The sequence below is a fragment of the Battus philenor genome, unplaced genomic scaffold (genome assembly GCF_028537555.1).
Source record: "Battus philenor isolate CCGP_79_NKW_IND1 unplaced genomic scaffold, ilBatPhil1.0.hap1 SCAF_6, whole genome shotgun sequence".
Classification (NCBI taxonomy): domain Eukaryota; kingdom Metazoa; phylum Arthropoda; class Insecta; order Lepidoptera; family Papilionidae; genus Battus; species Battus philenor.
In genome coordinates this window covers 5,549,797-5,571,121 of record NW_027181726.1, presented here as the reverse complement: position 1 = coordinate 5,571,121, position 21,325 = coordinate 5,549,797, and the positions used below count along the sequence as shown (strand labels likewise).

Sequence of the window (21,325 nt, the reverse complement as noted above, 5' to 3'; positions counted from 1 at the left end):
ATGCAAAAGAGTAAAAGTCTGGAAAAAGTAAGTCGTAGAATTTTCTTAACTAAATTTCTCCATACCGTCGTGTAATTTGTTTTATTGATATTAATATATTATACAAATTTAAATAACTTAATGTATGTTCTAATTATGTAAGATTTCATACACAAAACAATACATTACAATTACTTTGAATCTTTATTTAAAAAGTATTAGAACCTTTAACCAGTTCGCATTTTGGAAGAATAGTTAATTTTATTTTGATAATTATTTTACATTAAATAACTGTGTTTATTAGACCATTCTATTATCATAAAGATGTATTATTTAATTTCTTGAATAATCAGCACTAATTTCAACCAATAAAACATTAGGTAAACGGTGCTAAACAGGTTTCAAATGAGAGTAGCGGCTCTGACCAAAATAAACACATGTAAGTAGATCAAATACTATAGTCTTAATGTTTTTCTCGTCATTAACAAATGCTGTTTACCCATTGGCATTCACAGCTCCACCGGATTTTGGATGGCCGAGCGCTGCAGGTGCATAGTTCAAACCTCTGCAGAAGCCATCGGTTCCATTGAGGTCACTTCAACTTGGCAATCTACTGAGCTGTGTCGATTATCGACGGACTCTACATTGAGCCTAATCAGGTTGCAAGAATAACTTTGCTCGGTCTGTCACTAAATGCGCGCTTAGCGTAAAAGGGTTGCCCTTGGGGTTTGAACGACAGATTATTAATAAACATTCTGAGTATGTCGTAGGATTGGAAATAATTTGGTGTTCACATCCATCCATAGAAATGTTTTAAGAGATTACAAAACTAACAACATAGCAAATTTAATAAATATGTCTGTCTTAATATAATCTTACTTTTCAGCTGTAATAGACCGAAAAGAAGAGCTCGGAATAATATAGGCAATATCTTCGAACGATATCACATTACTGTAAAGCCAAAACTTCTTAAAAGCAACTCTTTATCGGATCTTAATACCGACACTAGTAATTTTGGTAGGTTTTTCAAATAATTTTAAACGTAAAATGGTATGTTTGAACTAAAGTTAATGAAACAAATGTTTCAGCGTTAGACTTTATCAAGAATTCTAATAAGATTTTGAATAGTGAGATTCAAACCTCGTTTGGAAATTGTTCTGGAGACGCTTGTACACCGTACGCCAGTCATACCATTCAAACACGATACATGTCGTGGAATAACAAAGGAAAGTAAGTAATAACTATTTTAAATAATTTAATCCACTATTCAACCAAAAAAAAATCATCATTTCAACCGAAGATAGTATACTGCTGGACTTAATCCATCCTCGGAGATTATCAATAGGACCAATTGAAGGTTACCTGTATTCAATGTCTTGCGATGACCGTAACAAGATGGTTTGTCCATTCTATGAGTGGACGTCCGATGCTGCGCTGGTGTTCTCTCCAGAACTTCAAGGCCTCAACGGCTATCTATTCTGCTCGCATTGTGTCCTACCTACTGTAACTTGCCAAACCACTACGCTGTCAGTCATTCCTCCTAATCCATATCAATTAAAGTTGCTACAACTACAGTAATCTATAATCATCTGTTTATTAACGTTACCCTCATTTTATTTTTGACTTATAATTTGATTAATGATTATTTTAATTTTATGTATTAAATAGAAAGTTAAAAAAGAAAATAGGTATGTCTCCCGAACCTAATTCTAAAGCAAGCACAAACATTTATGAAATAGAACAGAACTTGTCATCATATGCAGAAAATTCAAGGTAATATGATTAATCATTAAATAGAGTGCTAGTATCTAAAACCAGTGAATAATGTTTCAAATAATTCCAGTTTATGTAGTACAGATGAAACGAGTAGTCGGAGACAAGCCGCATTTCCATTTAAATCTACACCGAGTGGTAACCTAAAAGTTCAGTCCAATCAGGTAATACAGAATCATGCGCTCAATGTTTGCCTAAATACCTTGAATAACACTCATCAAGACATTCTTTTTCTCACTATAGGTAGTTTTTCAATCATCAACTGTTGGCGTATTGCTAGCGGATCCAACTCAAGCTAAAGTAAAAGTTGAATTTGAGGGTAAAGCAACTGTAGAACCAGAAAATAAAGTAGAAAATAATTTTGTTAGTTCCATATTCATAACATTTGCCTTATATTAAAGACGCGTTCAGAAATATTTAACAAAAAATTATTATTTCCAGGCAGATGAAAATGAATCTGAATCACAAGTAAAGTATACGCCGAAAGGTTCATTAAACTTGAGATTGAAAATGGTTAATGAACGTCATAACAAACCAAAAATTCCTACTTTAAGAGAAGAGCACGGTAAAGATTTAGGAAGTTTAGGATATGCTATTGCAGAGCCCATAGATTGGATGCATGTGCAATTGCCCAGAAAACAGGAATTATTTCAAGAGTTTTACAGAAGAATTCTTAACTACATGTAAGATTAACATTTTCTTGAAAATTTGTGTCAAGTATAGAAATGAAATTAGAAATTATTTCTATACTGTTTTACTATATAGTGTTAATACCAGAAAATAAACAACTATCATTGGGTAAAGATAACGAGGTAAAAATGCGTTTACATGCATCATTCGGTATAATGGTGTGGAGACTTTCTATAACTCTTTTGGTTGATTGTTTGTGTTTACCCTACTACTTAGCGCATTTTTGGACTGATTCCTAATAAACCTGTTATTTGACGTATTTTTGTGTTGACACTGATTTGCAGCAACAAAGATTAGAACGACAATTTTCCTACCAAAAAACGATAATCAAAATATGTACAAATATTGTTAAACTTATTTTTAAAAGTATTTGCATGTGAAAATGCATTTTTATTTTTATTTTAAATTGATGTCGTCTATTAATCGTGTCCTTTTCACCTAAAAAAATTCTGTTAATGAAGCTCTGTACTAACTCACTGGCGAATAAGGTATAAAACGGTAGAAATAACATTGTTCTTTACTCATTTTTTTCGGACTTTTTAAATCATTCGTTTTTTTCAGAAATACTGATATGATTATTCACATTGCGGACGAGGAGTTTCATTGCCATCAAATTATTCTTCAGATCTATTCTTCATTTTTTGATATGAATAATCTTCGTGAAATAGAGTTACCCGTAGTACGTTCTAAATTATACCTGTATAGTTATATAAACAATAGCTTATTCTCTAGATAACTTCTAGGAATCAAAATGAATTATAACGTAATAAAAAATATTAAGTTTATACATACGACATTTACATTAAGCGTACCAAAATAACTTATCTTGTAATGACGAATAGAAAAATACAAATAAATACAGCAGTAAATCTTTGTATATGACGCTCAGATGTCATACTGTTTTTATCGAGATACAATACCGAATCTTCAATCCGGTAATACAGTAGGATGTGATGGTCACGGCTACTTGAGCTAAGCGTCATCAGCGACCTGTCTTCTCTTCTATTCTCTACTGTCTATCTTCAATTCGCGAAAACTACAAATGCCACTTTGGTAGCAATATAGTCAAATACACTCCATCGCCAAATTGAAGCAAAATTCCGTTGGCAATAAATATAAACTATTTCATAAATATAACATCTTTATCTGATAACGCTAGAGTAGTTATGTTTTGTTTCAAAACGAATTTGTCAGGTTTCAATATGTCTTGTCTTGTTATTTTTTTTTATTTTAGTCAAATGTAACTCCTGAAGCGTTTCAAACGATCTATGAATGGATGATTTTCAACGGCCCAGAATGCAATAAAGTTCTTAAGAGAGAAAATATTTTAGATTTGTTTTGTGCTGCTCAATATCTGGCAATCAAAGGTGAAATTTACGTTTTTAATCATTTATAATATGTATTTTCCGTAATAAATCTAATGAATAAAATAATTTTATCACAACAGACTTGGAAGACCAGTGTTGGTCGTTCATAGTACACGAAAGTTTATTTACTGAAGACACCGCATTCGCTTTGTATAGAGAAGCTAGATCCAAAGGAATGACACCAGTGATGGATTTGATGGTAAATAAAAAATTATAAAGGTTATTGTTATTGGCTGTCCGTATATTCAATGATATATTTCTGTTACAAGGTTCCACGTGTAATGAAATTTTTTCTTCCGTTGGTCGCCTCAAGAGACTTTCTCGAATTGGATCCCGATGAAGTTATGACATTTCTAAAATCGAACTATATATGCGTTACTAGGTAAAACTCCAATTACAGTTTACTTGTTGTGCCACTATCATCATCACCAATTCAGCAGTAGGACTACTACCGCAGAAGATAGGCTTCCTCTATAGATTTCAAATAAGACTGTATGGGTGCGGCCGGCATCCAATGTTTTTGATGGCCTTAATGAAGTCATCTGGCCTCTGTGGGAGGCCAGGCATATTATGCAGTTGGCATATATCGGCTGATAAAATTGTGATGTTAATAATACTTATATTATTTGTCATTGATATACGCATTCTGTTAAACATAACACTTTCAATGTTTGTTTTTAAATCAAGTACCTTTTTTCTACGTTTTAGTGAAATAGAAGTTTTGATGGCCGGTGTGCGATGGTTGTACGGCAATTGGCCCGGGCGACGTCGGTTAGTCGTCGAAATAATGAGCTGTATACGCTTCGGTCTCATTTCCCCGTGGCAACTGGTCGATATCAAGCGGAACCCGGACAATGTTGAGATCCTGGAGATTGTAAATGAGCCTGAAGTTCAGCAGATGGTTGACGACGGACTCGCGTGAGATTTTTTAAACTTCATATCATCATCAAGTGTCATTCATTTGTATAATATTGTAGTGGTATAGCGAGGTGAGAACCTAGAAAAAAGAAATGGAAAGAAAAATAAACTACTTTTTTATTTACTCTGAAATAAATATTTTTCAAATTCTCTAACAATTTTTATGATTGCTCTGGATTTCGTCCAAGAATTTATTTTAAAGTAAGGAAATGTTACATTTTTTTATTTGAAACCAACTTAAGAATGGAATTCAATTAAAATTTAAAAAAAGCAAAGACTTGTTATTCATAAATTGATTATAATACTAAATACAAAAATACACCTCTGCATACCCAACGCACGGTACAGCAATTCTAATGACACTGTAGTTATTAAACATTGAGCTAAATAAGCAATCAAACATTAAAAAAAGCGATATCTTAATGTATAAAGATGTTTAAAATTAAATTAAAATAATGTAATTATGTAAAACATTATTCTACAGATATGTTATTATAAAGTATTGGTATGGAAACAATTCTAAGAATTATTACCATTGGATTGATGTTCTTGGACTAACGGAACCCGCTGAACGAAATTGGATTGGTGAAGAAAAGGTGCAAAATAAATATTTGTTAATTACCATAAAAAGATCATGTAACGTGACCATGACCTGTTTTCATTTCAAACTTTATTGAAAGATCGTGTTTTATTCATTTGATACATATAGCGAAGTCAAAAACAATGTTTGATCATCTATTACTACATTAAATTAGGTTTATTACCAGAATAAGAAAAAAATTTCACACCCATCTTCGAAATAACAAATGTCCATTAAACTATTTCTCCAAATATAATGAACCATTTGTTTATTTTCAGAATCATGTTACGTATAAAGATTTCCTAAAATATCTAGAACATTTTATGGTGCCTAAAGAACAGATGTATCAACAAATGTCGATGATGCAACCGCCGCGGAGAAACGATGACTTACCCGGTACGTAAACAATGGTATGAGTTATAATTCTTGGTTTAGTAAATGCAATCTAAGTACACATTTAAACAAAACTTTTCCTCGATTCATTAAGTAAAGCCTGCTAAAAATTAATAGCAATGTAATGTATGTTATAAAATGCATATTGATATGTTTAATTCAGGCACTTTACGAGTGGATAGCGGTAAAATTGAAATGAGACGACCGAAGATGGAGTTTCCTTTACCTGGAACATTGAAAGGACTTGGTGGAGATAAAGACAAGTTTCCAACGATGAGTGAATTTTTTGATAACAGACGAAAGGTTTTATGCTTTTATAATATACTAACCTTTAGAATGTAAATCTTCTATACTTATTTCATCACGTCCCAATTTATTACTAAGTCGATATAAACCACAAATAAAATCATAGAGGTGCTTTTTAATAACCTCATAATGTGCAATACGTTTATGTAATCCATGGGCAGCCTATGTCCCAGCTGTGGACGCCCTACGACGGAAATGATGATCATAATGCTGATGACATTACGATTTTTATAAATATTTTGCAAATGAAAACTAAACTGTATACACTGTTCTGTTGGCACTCAAACTATTACTATTAACCTATATAATATTATTATTTTTAACAATGATTTACACATAAATTAATTAACTTGGATTATGTAGTTACATTAACAACAAAAGTTTTTAAAAAAATTACACAGTTTATATACATTATTAGGTGTATACATAAAAATTGTTACTTACGCCATTTCTTTATAGTTCTGCTATACAAATAGAATTGAAAATATTTAATGAAACTTTTATTTTAAATTAACAGACAAAAGAAGCCGTACAATCAAGATCTCAGACTCGTTATCCGCCGCTCGTAGCAGAAAGCTTACCGACGGTGTCACAGCAACTCAGCCCTCAAACATCTAGAAAAAGCCCTGAAACGGAACGTAGAACACAGAAGCAAATGGACGCTAGTGTACAGCATTCTTCTTCATCTTTTTTCTGCCGATAGATGTCCACTGCAAAGCATAGGTCTCTTCCCCAAAGATCGCTACGATAACCTGGCTTGCACCACTCGCGTTCTGCAACTTCCCGTGACCTTTATCATTTCGTCGGTCCACCTAGTATTCCCTTCATTAACGACATACAGCGTTATATTACAACAATAAGTACTTCATCAATACTATCATGAAAATATACGAAATTTCTGAAACAGAGATAAACTTAAATTGAATATATAGTCGACGAACTACTTTCCATTGAAAGGCGGAACAAATATGTTTTTATTAACGGATTTTAGTAATGAATCACTTCAAATTGTATAGTTTATTTCCCCAATTATTTCACCATCGTCATTTCAGCTACAGGACGTTCACTGCCTGGATATAGAATATAAATTGATTTCCAATAGGACTGGAAAAGAAGCGGCCTGCATCCAGCGTCTCTGATTATTACAAATTATTTAATTAAACAACAGCGCTTTCAATCAATATAATTTTATATACTAATCCATATTTTAACACAGCTTTATGTAACATATTTATGAATACCAAATTTTAAATGAATTTTAGTTCATATGGATGTAGTCTCCTGTCACTTATAAAAAACAATAGTTTGACTGTAGCACTTTAAACGTATTCACAGATTATAGACTTAGATCCGCCGTTAACAATAAATTATTATAATTTTAGGAGCAAAGAATGTTTCATGTAAATCAAAGTCCAAACTCAACCCAGAAACAAGTTGAACAAATACAACAGAAACAATACACGGTAAAAATTGTTACGTACTATTAAAATAATACTCTTATGTAGGAATACAGAACAGATAAATTAATTTTGAGATATCATAAAGAAATGAGTGTTTATAGATGTAAAAGCTTTAAAAATATGGATGTATGCAGTCATTTAATGTACAGGCCACCTTATTCAAAAATCAATGGTTGTCTTGTCTCAGCAAGTTTTTTTCCAAAACTAAGCAGCGCTGTGTTTACTTTGCACCGCAATCAGTGGTTTCAGAACTAATACAAAACATAATAATAACAATGTAGTAAAACAAAATTCAAATTCTTATAGGTTAAAATAATTTATTGTTTACTATTGGTCTGTGCAGACTGTGCCGCCAGAGATATTGACTTGTCGCATTCTTTTATAGTTTCAAAATGATCACTTTATACAGGTGATTGTAAATAAATTTTAAAGCTTTTCACAGACAAGTAAGCTGTACATTTTACCCCATTAAATCTTTTACATTTTTAACTAATCATCCTGTCCACTATTCGTTTAGTGAATTACCCTTAATGATTAGATTATAAATTATTAGTTTCAAATCAAAATCAATACAAAGCAACGACCATTTTTGATTTTATTTACTAATAGATGCCGCAACATTCACAAATATATGAACCACCTGAAAAAGATTCTTCCGAAAACTGTAACACTACCAAGAGTGTCAGTAGCAGCGAAACCATTGATACAAATTATACTGAAAAGGTAAAATGTTTATATTCCTGTTCAAAAATTTCTCTGTTTTTTTTTTAATAATTTACTGCGGCGACTTTTTGAAAACAGAACGCGGCGACCCTTTAGTCCCTGACGACACTTTTTCATGCGCACTACACACGACCCGTCTTGAAAATATCGATCTGTTCGATTTTGTTGTGGATCTTTGTAACCTACGCTACGATTTAAAAAAAAACTTACGCTACGGATACTATTATACAAGTAAACATCAAACGTACTGGATTCGTTACATTTACATTTTAATATTGGCTTGCAACACACAATATAAAAGACAAAATATACCTGTGATACGATACATAAAAAAAATACAAATATTGATATGCAATCATTAGACAATTTATACTTCTACCGTTTCCATGTGGTTATTTGGAAGAAATTGCCTCGTGTGATTAGACCGCCCTTTAGTACTTTTTATCTTTACTATTATATCAGCTATGTATATATACTTTAGAGTGTACTATATACAATAAAGAATCTTTAACTTAATAAACTAAAAATCACTAATAGGTTACAAACATTTTTCTCTATAAGTTTTGTTTATAAGTCTGCTCCCTAGAAAGGTATAGAATATGATTTGTAAAACCCTAGAATATGATTTGTAAAACCCTAGAATATGATTTGTAAAACGAACCAGCACTTAATAGTTGTAAGCTGTAATGTATAAATGAGTAATAAAAATTAATATAATTAGAATGTACAATTTTAACTATTTTGGTTCTAAATATTGTATAGATTAAGAGAAATTTTTACATTTAATACTTTTTTAATGACGGAATCACTTGGTATTTGATCTGGGTAAGTGGATTTTTTTTTAATTATAAATCCTCAGTGTCATCTCCCTGCAATCTTTAACGTCCTTTAAACAAGTCTCATACTGCACAGAACAAAATTTGTTATTGTTGTTGCTTTTAATTTAACATTCACTACTATTATTTTACGACCATGCAACTTTCTTTTTTTATTATTTTTCAGACACAGTATTGTCAACCTGATGACGCGAGGCACAATAGCGTGGCTGCATGCTTTCTTGCCGCTGCCACTGCGGCCCTGTCAGGATCTCGGAGGTAAGAAGCGAAATTAAAAACCATATAACACCAATAAAAAGCAAAAAAAATATAATTAATGCGAATTATTAGTAAATACAACTTCTTAATAATAGCTCACTATGAAAAGAATTTTTGTATCCTATAAATCTCTAGGCCACTAAGGGGCTGTGAAATGAATACCTATTTGCGTTAGACGACAAATAAAATACAACATTATTTTCATTACCAGTTTGCATTCTGACTTGTTGCTGAATAGATTATATTTACTTTACGCTTGTATTACTTAAACTTGTGTAAATCAATTTATAATGTACTAAAAATGCTGTTAACATTCAGGGAATCGCAATTGTCTCCATCGTCAGGATCTCGTCTGCAAACCGCAATGTCCAATCCTCGCCCGGAGCAATCACCGAGAACTATTGGCGCAGTTTCGCAAAAGATCACGACCAGTCCCCAAGTATCGCTTTTCAATGAATCCAAAGAATCCCTCGCTAAAATAAATATGTACGTATCCAATAAAATTAAATTTTAAAAATATTTCTGATGAGATAACAACATTTATAAAAGTATTAAAAGCAGGAACAAATTATCGACATCCATTCTCGGACCCTCCAATAAGAAATACTTCGTTGAGGGATCTTTATTTAACTGGGACCGTGAAACTGTACTCGTTTTTGGTGGAACCGATCCTCACACAGCTTACGGCGTCGGCCGCAATACAGGGAAAGATATTTACAGGTAATACAAATCAAAGGTAGAAGCATCATATTTATTTTAAATGTTAATTAATTGTTGTAATTCAGATTTGATCCAGTTACGAACTCTTGGGATTACGTGGGTGATCTACCGGAGCCAAGACATCATCATTCTGTCGCATTCCTTAAAGGAAGAGTCTATCTTGTTGGTAACTATTTTTAACTTTTTTTACACATTGTTCATAATACATTATCGACATCAAATATATTTTCGGGAACAAAATATTCTTTTTAATCATTTATGCACACTTTTTATGTGTTTCTCGCTGTATTATGGCGTTATAGGCATTCTTTACCGGTCAATTCAATGTTTACCAGATTTTAATTCTAGGTGGTGCTGATCCACGTGATGACGATACACGTGGCAAATCAGTTGTGGTTTCGACGGTATGGAGCTATGAGCCCGTGACACGATCCTGGTACAGCGAGTCTGGTCTCGCAATACCAAGGAAAAATTTCGGCTTAGTGGTACACCGTATGGCCCTATACGCCATTGGTGGACAAGACAAAAAGGGAAGGTAATAAAAAGGTTTTATTTCCTATTTACGTAAAAAATACTGGAAAAATCTAATAGATTGAGAACATTAACAACTGTATAACTCTCAACAAAATGAAACACGAAATGTGTTTTAGTATTTTTCTGTAGCCGATGATAATTAAAACTACTTAGCATTGTTATGAACAATGTTGTTTGGTCAAATAATAAATCAAATATCCTAACAGGATGTTCAACCGATTAGGTCTTCTACCTCTAACGATGCAATGTTCCGCAGGGTTTTGAAATTTTAAATCTTGACTAACAAAAATATTATCTCGGTAACTTCCTTAAAACAATGTTTACGCTTGATTCATACAACTTAAATTAATTGTTTACTTCCTCTTACTGTATGAATGATTTAATATTTATTATAAAGAAAATTAATTTATGTATTTCCCTCAGAGTTCTTCGATCTGTGGAGCGATTTGATCCCAATATCGGTTCGTGGTGTGAAGTACGTTCAATGAGCGTGGCACGCATGGCAATGGCGTCGGTAAAGTACCGCGAATACATATGGGTTGCCGGCGGTATGACCGGCGAGAAGAAAAACCCCGTCTGCAAGATTGTTGAGTGCTATAATTCAAAAACAAACGAGTACGTTTAATTTTAATTCACACCATTTTATCTTATAACTATGATGTTCTCGCTATTATTGAAAACGCGTCATTTAATACTTTTAAATACTACCAGTTGGAAGCAAACTGTAGAACATTAATAAGGTCGCCTCAGGCGCAGGGTAGAAAGTTCGCTTTGTCCTCTACAAAACCTTTAGGCCCCAGCGACCATCTGTGTGGCCATGTGGCCTGCCAACTGCCACTACAACTTGCCAATTCGCTGGGCTGTCAGTTTGCTTCATTGGCCTACGGACCTTATAATTCATGATTTGACCTTATAGAGAAATTTAGAATTTAGCCCTCTCCATGGCTCGTTGACTTAGTATCAAGTAACCAATAAGGCTGAAATGATAGTCCACATTTTAGTGCCGTCACTTTTACTGTAATAAATTGAAACACCGTCGTCTATTTGGTCAACAGAATCATTACCCAAGCGACACTTTGACGATGGATAATAGCCTCAGTAGAATAGCCTTTTTTACTAAAAAAAATATGCATGTTTTCGTCGTAGTTATAATATAAGGATAACGAATTATATTGATAAAAATCATAAAAATTTCCAACGATTATGTTCGATTATGGCTTAGAAAGGAAAAGTTAGAATTTTCTCTAAAATATTTTGTTGTAATGAAGTATGCATTCAATTATAAGCCGTGCTGACTGAAGAAGCGTAAGAAATTTATTTTTCGTATTAATTTAACTTTAACTAAGTACTGTTTTAAATTTGTTTTAGTTGGACAGAGATATACAGTCTTCGTTTTCCGAGGTGCTTTGCAACGTTGTTCGCAATGAATGATAAACTTTACATTATCGGTGGAGCGGGGAAGATCACAGAAAAAGTACGTCATAAGCAATGTGTTCTAAGTAAATATTTACAAAATTGATTTTTGTTCGTGACGTAGTTTCGCACCTAATCTGTTGCATGCAACTACAAATATAATTTCCGCTCAAATATTTACTTAAGTTTTTGTGGTAAGGATTTTTTTATCGATACATATAAACTTTAAAATTTGCAGGATAAAACTCCTAGTAGTGTAGGCGCTATAGACATTTGGGATTGGAAAGAACGGGTGTGGAAACAAGAAACTGAAATGTCAATCCCGCGACACGGCCACGCCCTTGCTTATCTTGGAACGCAACTTATTATTATAGGTTCCGGTTTTTATATTAGCTTATACTAATCGTAATTTACTATACATATACGTAAAATAAAACTTATTTGTTTTAAGTCTCAAATATCCATTAAAGTTTTTAGACAATTTTTAATCAGAAAAAAGTTTTTGGGACAAAAATAAAAGGTCTTTATGCTTTAAGTATAAGCGACAATTTTTGATACATACTCGTATATTGCTTGCCATGAGTTGAGTTGATGCCAATGGTACCATCTTGCGGTAAACAAAACATCAGAGCAAGATGTTCCTCGTTACTTCTATTTAGTTTTGTTTAAAAAGTAAATGCAAACTAAAAGTTAAAACATTTCATACATCTTAATCTAATATGTGGTTCCTGGTCTCTATATTTTGTTGCCAGATATTTCCAGGTAATAACTACTAATATTCTTAGCGCGAACCTCAAAAAGTGTAATATTTAAAATAATGCATAATTATTACTTGATTTAAAAAATATAGTTTGTAAAAAGTTTTTGGGCTCTGATGAACTTTTAATATGTTGAGGCTTACATCAAATACGTTTTCGTACGTTGTATTATTCACACATTACAAAGTAAGATGGTATGGAAATGTAATCTATAGTGCTAAAGGTATATTTCATAGATTGATGATGACTTTATCATCTGCTGCGTCGATGCAAAATGTTATATACAATAATGGACAAAGTATACGTCTTTAGGAAATTGTACTCATGGCTTGTGATGTATAGTGCTCACAATTCCCAGAAAAAGCCATTCTTGCTCGGGTTATTAGTAATTGGTTATAAAGAATGGTCACTGCTGTCCTATATACAGTCGATAAGAAAAGACAGACTCATGCCGCTCCGTTGTCTTTATTGGCCGCTGCGTTCGGTCAGGCGTTCATGTTGTTTTTTACCTCTGCCCCCTACCCGCCTCCCTTTCCTAAGGCACGGTATAGCAGTTTCAATAGCTCTATTAATAACTTCTCTTTGACATTCACCATACATTTTACTATGAACACAAAAGTGTTTCCTTTGGATCAGTTCTACAGTTCACTGTATTGAAATAGCACTATAAATTATTAGAATATTTTAATGTTGTGGCACTGTTCCTGCTTTTCGAAGTTTATTCGATTTTAGTTTTATTATTTCCTGATATTAATAGTACATCGTCGTTGTCAAACTAATATCTGCTGTGTCATCGTCGTTTTATCACCACCCGATAAATTTAAAATAGTAGTACAACACTAGTATATGTCAGTCCTTATACCTATGTCCAATGATAATTTTATTTAAATCCACCAGCGACAGTTATAAAAATACTAGAATGAAATCAATCAAAGAAAAATATGGCTTAAAAACTAAATACTATCATTCTAAGCTGATACGGCTATACTATAATTTAGTACTTTACTGACAATACTTTTTTGGTATGGAGGTGGGCTTTTTGCCAAAACCGTGTATTTACAGGTGGCGTAACAACAATATACATGCGAGCTTTAAGCAACGTGGAGTCTTTCTGTTGCGAACGAGGTGCATGGATTCGCGGCGTGGCAACCCTTCCGTCGCCTCTCTCTGGTCACGGAGCCGTCACTCTCCCTCCCGCTTCTCTAATGTGACGCCTTTTACAGAAGACATACAATGTAATGAAAGAAACGAGAGATTAATCTTACCATGGGTCGCGCGAATAAATTGACTGTTTCGAATTTGGAATTACGTAGAGAAGCATGTAAATATATGATATTTAAATATCATATATTTATTTATAATAAAATTAACGTCAGTGTGTTATTACATATTTATTCATAGCTTTGTAATTTAAATTACACCATATTGGCGTTAAATAAATTATTGTGAATTTACACGATGATTTTTTTTCGGGTTAAAAAATGACAGGTACATTGTATTTCAATTTCTTTTATTAAAAATAGTATCCGCCATTACATTAGTACATTAAAAACTTAATTTAAAACTTAAGATAATATCACATTTGTCAATTTTTTGCAATCTCTGTTATGTTATTAGTTTGGAACTACCAAACCTCCCGGCAAACACCTAAGATGTCCCGTTTGAATCCTTCTTGACATGGCGGATACCTTTTGAAGAATAAGACATTGTTTGGTACGAATCCAACGGGCTGATAACTTTGGTTCACCTCCTGTAAAGATTATAAATATTATTTGTTAGTAACTGTTTATGTACAGATAAGATGATTAATTGTAGGTGTAAAAGTTTAAAAAATATGGACGTGTAGCTCATTTATGGAACACCCTATTAAAAAACTATATATACGTAATGAAAATGTGGTTAGAAAAAACGTTATTTAAATTCAGATTACTACACATCAAAATTAATTATTGTTTAGTATTTGTCCTACCAGAAATAAATGGCCTGTCACTTGTCAAGATAGTGTCGCAGTAATACAGGAGATTAGAAATAGCAAGTTAGCTTTTAAAAATTTTTGGACAAATGAACATGCACCAGTTTAATGATTGTACGTCAATCATCTTGTATATCTTTTTGGAACAATGGTATAGGTAAAAATAAATTTATTTTTCTACTCTCTCACCAGCATTTATGGTATCGGATAAACAAAATTGATACTCAAGTTTTAAAATTAGAGTATTTGAGCCATTTAACATCAAATAGTTTGGTTTTTTACCATTATCATATTCATTGCGTTTCCACAAATAAATAAATAAAATAAAAAAAAACTTTTATAAAACTCTTAATGTGATTTATCGTATTGCTATTGATCACTATTGATTGCTGAATTCTTAATCTTATAATAAACATGACAGTTGAGCTAATTTAGGTATTTGTTACATTATTTCCACTTCAATGTCCATGACGTTACTGTTTCTAGATGTATTAATACACAGATTGGCAGTACAAGCTAGATAATCACCAATATTTACTTTATAAGTTGATATACTATTGTAAAAGACACTTACCGTTTTGTCTTCGATGTTTATTCTTGGCTCTATCTTCAATAGATCTATATCGCTGTCCGGCGATTCTGTAATTTTAATATGCCTTGATTCTCCAAGAACTCCAAACAAGGCTATCAAAGCTAGCGTCAACACAAATCGATACATGGCTTCTAATATATTTAACTAAAAATTTAGAATACACTCGTGAGCTATCTATCGAAGCGTAAAATTTCGTATGCCGAATAAGGATCACGCCCGTCGTATATAAATGATGTGCCTTGTTATCTCTTCAGTGTAACTTGTACGGCACAGGGTTGTCACGAGTTTATAGTGCTACTGTACATGTCATTAGTACACCATTGGACTTTACCGCGTAACGGTTTTTACGTTTAATAATATAATATTTCTTATAAATATTCCTACAAACAATTAATCACTACGCTTTGGTTAATACTTTGCCTTCTTAAATAAAGATACAAGAAGTACCGTGGTACATATATTTTAAGACACATCAATGACCTAAACATAAACATACAAGGTATATCCTTCTAAGACAATGGAACGTTTTTTCTATTGGAGTGCAATAGGTCAATAACTTCTGGTAGTCTGCTGGGACAGATAGTTAACAATAGCACACAATAGTAACAGATTTACATTTATAGTAACAGATGCTATTCTTTGCTTTACAATATTTGTTGATATGTGACCTATTTGAATTTGTTACTACCTATTTCTAATCCCCATGTATACATAATATTATAGCAATTCTTAAAACTAGTACATACGTTAATAAACAGATGTGTACAACATCTTCGCCTTAATTACGTATAATAAAATTATATCCTAATTGAAACTTTAAGCATTATTAAATAAAACGCAAAAACAGTTTATTATCTTGTCTTTTAAAGGTACAAATACATTAAATAAATAAACAAAAGGATCTATGTAATAGACAGGAGTTTTGAGGCCCTACATGGAGCTCACTAGCTTGATAGATTAAAAGAGGTTTTAAGCTAAATACCATGTGCACTCTGCCCTCTCGAATCCACGGAATCTAATTGCCACTCGAGCAGCGGTGTAAATCAGGTCAAACAAAAGCAGGACTTTTTTCTGATTATGAAAAATATTCAGGTTAAGTAGTCTGTGCCATCTATTAAAAGTAATATATCTATGTATTGTTTTAGAATTAACATTATATAGCATTAAGTATATAACGCATCAGTAGTAAATGTTATAAAAAGCCAGGTTTATTTTCACAGATAAGTGCCAGGCAGACTGCATGCTTTTGTTTGATATGACGTAACTCGACGACAACCTACGTCATATAAATACAGTATCAAGGAATTTACTTTAGAGGTTCCCACAATCGATAACAATAAGGGAATCTTTCCATATAAGGATATACAATTAAACATAATAGTCATATTCTCAAAAACACATATGTACTTACTCTTAAAATGTTGCAAATGAAATAAATGGACATATAAATTCCTTTATTTATTGTTAAAAAATTGACATTGTTCTAAACGCTTAATTACCAATATTTAAAATTTACATAGCGTTGATTGAATAAACGTCCGTTTGAGGTCGTTGTAATTATTATGTAAACTTAGTGGATGAAGTGTAAACGGGTGGCAATTTAAGTGACTGGACATTATGTCAAAAACTTTAACTTTAACAGTGAAGCGATTTTTTAAGTGCTTAACTCTTACTTTTCTCAGGAAAAACAATTAAACTAGTTTAGTCCCATTTTAATAAAGAGATTAGCCGAATAGTCCACCTCGGCTTAGCAGTGTATGGAAAACTATTAAATATCTCGTCCAATATACCTCAGTGCCTCCTAAATGCCTAAAGACGTCTTTGACTAATGTGCGTGTGTTTATGGCAGCTGTTATTTGGGGACTTCGCGTACATCCTATCTTATTTTTGTGAATGGAACTTTTTTGTGGTTAATAATTTTTTCACATTACTTTTTATTGTCATTCTCTTCTATCGATCTTCATATTATCATTCATTCATTTTCTATCATACGTCATACAATCTTACATTTTCATTTATTTTTAATTTCTTTCTTTACATCGCCTCTTATCCTCTCCTCAATCACCAAAGTACATGGTTTGTATCAAAGTTTATCATTTATTTATTTAATTTTAATTTCTATCACAGCTGTTACACATATCATAAGACATTGTTTTCTTTTGATTTTAATTTTATTATCTTATTTTGATACAATCTATATATATATATATATATATATATATATATATATATATATATACATCTTATATGATTATAATTGCACTTTTCTTGTGTGACCAATGTGAACTTACGTCAGTGAAATGTGGTGTCTGGGCCTCATTGGCAAGTTCTCGGTTGCTTAACAAGTCGCGGAAAGGGTTATGCTTGACTTTATAACGAGACCGAATTAAGAATGAGGAGATCCGTAGACAAAAAGAAATACAGCCCTGCGGATTGGCACGTTGAATTGGAGCAGACACCATTAAAGAGTACGCGCATCAAACTTCAACTTCACGATGGTGAAGGCTATCGATGAGGGACCCCTCTGTATAAAGAGGTTTGTGTTCAAACATTGAAACTGTTAAAAGGTTCATAATACACCTTTTTTTTCAATTAAAAATAGAAACATATACACAAATGTAACAAAACACGTTTGTTATTGTCCTAAAACAAAACAAAACTATTCAGTAATCTTAACTGATGGAAATTGTTTAAGTACTAAGAAAATCGTACCTATCTATATAAAACTAGATAACATTTGTTTTTGTTATTGTTGTATCGTTTTAAATGTAAAAGTATGGAAAAGTTTTAACAATACGAATACATTATGTTTATCGTATTATTTTCCTTTTCTAGAAACTGACAGTACAAAAGGAATAAATCTTTAGCTCAAAATACTTAAATAATAAGGAAAAGTTAGTACAAAGCATTTTTAAAAATGGAATTACCCGTAATATATATTTTACATAAAGTTAATGAATAAAAGCAAAAATATATTAATTTATTATTAAACGATGTCATTTTCAATAAAATCATATCTTTGATAAGGTCACAAAGGAACTTAACTTCATCTGAGAGAAAGTGTAAAGTGCAATCATCTTTTAAAGTACATCGTAAACGTTATTCATCAGGAAGACTATGAATGCAGGCTGCTTTCTACCAATCCTAGGAAATTAACGGGGGAAGACTATATCCTGCAGTGGAAATACTACGGCTGAAATTTGACATTGAAATAGTATATTAATTGACACGTTCAAATTAAGCTTAAAATTATGTTCTAGAGTTTTTGAATATGGAACATTGATCACTCGTTACTTGTTAGAATGCGTTCCTGTTACACTTCTTTACCTGGAACACCTCTAATCACTAGTAAAAGTTCAATGTTAACATTTGTTCAAGCCTAACACTTGTTATGATTCTTATCAATAGAAATTTCTAGAAAAGTGTAACTGACACTACTAATTTCACCATCAAATATTTCAAAAATATTAATATATCATAAAGAAAAGCCAGGTGGCAAACAGATGGTCGTAGGGATCTAATCTTCCTGGAGAGGAGACCACAGACCAGCAAGTAAAATATAGGACATACGGAAGACGTTGTTTGCAGGCCGCTTCTTACTGGCCCTGTTGGAAGTCTATGGAGAAGGCCTATTTCCAGTAGTTGTATGATTAATGAAAAGAAGTGTGTTCCTTTTTAATATAAGATTCATTAAATAAATACATCGACTTTTATTTTACAATATCGATAAACATGTGATATTATTTCACACGTTTGAACCTATTTTATATATGTAAGCAAATACCTACTATTCTTTGAAATCGATCGCGGCATTCAGCTAAGTCGCATTTTGCAAGTAAGCAATACGTTTGCATTTAACGTAACACAAGTGACCCATTGTCGATAACATATTCGCAAAACTACATTCAGTTTTGCGCATTACGAAATAGATAATCTTATCTTTTGTCGCGTGTTGTATAGGAAAATATTCAATCATTATTCTTAATCTACAATAAATAATGCATTATAATGAAATCTATATACATATTTATTCATTTGGCATATTTTAAAAAATAAGTACAATTATAAATGTTGTTTCTTTATTGGTATAAAAATTAATTTCGTTCAGAAACACTAAAAATGCTAATTTCAAAATAATAGTATATTCGTTATAACATATTTAGATAGCGTTGTAAATTATAGACGTTCAAATAGTCTCAAAGCTTGCTTTTAAAAGTGAAAAAAAATTACAAAAGTAGAAATCAACTTGTTTAAAAATTTAATATTCATAATTATCACGACAGCCACTTCATTATCACGACTTCCACTGTAGGCTTTCCTCAACGAATGTCACGATGACCGGGTTTGCGGTGCCCGCATTCACAGACTTCCCGCAACCTTACCTATATCGTCGGTCCACCTAATGGGAGGTTTAAAATTGTAATATAAATGTATATGATTTAACAATCTTTAAATATAATCAATTAATAATTAGTCGGATAACTTAAAAAAGTAAAATTTATGAGGTCCTTTACAACAGACAATTTACAGGAACAGAATATAAACATTGATACACATAAATATAAATTAAAATTAACGGAGTGTGTACGTCGAGTACTTATTTGTTTAATTATTTTATTACATTCTTAACTTAAAGTCAACAAACCAACAATTATGTGACCATTAAATCATTGAACTTTTAATATTTCGTTCGGAGTATTCTTTTGCAATAAAAACAATAAAAATGCGTATTAAAATAAAATGAAGAGACGACAATTTTATTCAGTTTTTTACTTTTTAGATTTAAAAAGTCTCAACCGTCGTAATTCTGCCAATGTGACTCATTTGTCATTGTCCTGCGACGTCGAGTTATGCACTGAAGATTGGTCCCCATCACCTCGCCCGGAGGACAAGTCGACATATCTGTCAAGTCAAATTTATAAAATTCATAAATATAGTCATGGTAAACGAACACATTATGCTACTGCATATGTCATCTTTTATTTATACCTTAACATTTCTAACCTGAACTGTATTAAATGTATGTTACAAAAGAAATAATTACAAGTTAGCAAGAAAATACGCTACACAGCGCTGAGCATTTTAAGTTTAAGGATGCAGAAATATACTATGCATTATTACATTATTCAAAATAAAAATTAAATAAAATCAAAAACAAGTTTTTTTGTTTACAAATGAAACAAATGTATATTATAATAAAACTATTTTATTGATTCTTCAAATCATCAAACATGAAATAAAACTTATTTATTTGTGTTGCTCGACATCTTTTGTATGTCTTCTTTTCATTATCCGACCATATTTACCATATGGAATATTTGCAGGAGAAAATCTGTCTGAAAATGGACTCAGATGTGTTCTTGTCTGACATCCACCTGGAAATGGACAGTCATTGAAATCATTTTCTGAATAAAGCGCAATATCTGGTTCATTACTCATGTATTCAGGAATGGTTAAACGATATGGCATGCCAAGTTGTTGGTTATAATGTACGTTACGTGGCATTGGTACTTCCATAGTCGGTATAATATTTTTCAATATAGCATCTTCGGAGATTTGTGTCCAGAAATCTTCATCCGACGTTGTCCTTTGTGGTTTTAAGTTCACGGGAATTAATACACGATTACGTGAATGTAATAATTCTGGATTGTTATTAAAGGATTCTCTATTATCTTGATAACTAGATTTGGCAAGAGGTCTTCTTAGATAAACCGGAGGCAGACTGTCAAGTACGGGCAAAGGTCGTACTGCGTATAACTTCGGATACTTAGCATCGAAAGCTTCCATCGAATGTTGAGATTTTGGTAACATCATTTTATATTCATTCCCGTAGTTCAATGAATTTTGTTTGTCTTCGTATGCACCTAATTTCGTTAAAAGGTTCAGATGGTGCTCTTTATCATAGTTCATAAAATCTTTAACTTCATCAGAACATGATTTTATGGTGTCTATTAATCCACTCATATCAGGTACAGTCTCGATAATCTTCGTATGAAGGCCGTTATGTTCGAAATGCTCTACTTGTTGTGTTATCAAGCCATAAAATACACTAA

General features: G+C 32.2%; 1 protein-coding gene across 1 annotated transcript; it reads left to right on the top strand.

Annotated features, from left to right (window-relative positions):
* Positions 1-14,034, top strand: LOC137930328 (uncharacterized). Its single transcript, XM_068773563.1, has 28 exons — positions 1-27; positions 360-418; positions 866-996; positions 1,068-1,209; positions 1,648-1,752; positions 1,823-1,916; positions 1,996-2,115; positions 2,194-2,435; positions 3,004-3,121; positions 3,677-3,809; positions 3,890-4,008; positions 4,079-4,191; positions 4,518-4,727; positions 5,212-5,323; positions 5,586-5,703; positions 5,864-6,003; positions 6,524-6,673; positions 7,389-7,469; positions 8,076-8,189; positions 9,192-9,283; positions 9,602-9,769; positions 9,845-10,003; positions 10,069-10,169; positions 10,352-10,538; positions 10,961-11,152; positions 11,906-12,011; positions 12,189-12,324; positions 13,771-14,034. Exons 1-28 carry the CDS (start codon positions 1-3, stop codon positions 13,917-13,919), a joined length of 3,618 nt encoding a protein of 1,205 aa, XP_068629664.1. The 3' UTR covers positions 13,920-14,034.
* Positions 14,035-21,325: the final 7,291 nt, after the last annotated feature.

Bases quoted from the DNA above. Each gene is read 5' to 3' on its own strand.
- LOC137930328 (XM_068773563.1), top strand. From the start codon at position 1: ATGCAAAAGAGTAAAAGTCTGGAAAAA. The intron at 4,192-4,517 runs GTAAAACTCCAA...TCTACGTTTTAG, and splicing joins AACTATATATGCGTTACTAG to TGAAATAGAAGTTTTGATGG. The intron at 9,284-9,601 runs GTAAGAAGCGAA...GTTAACATTCAG, and splicing joins GCCCTGTCAGGATCTCGGAG to GGAATCGCAATTGTCTCCAT.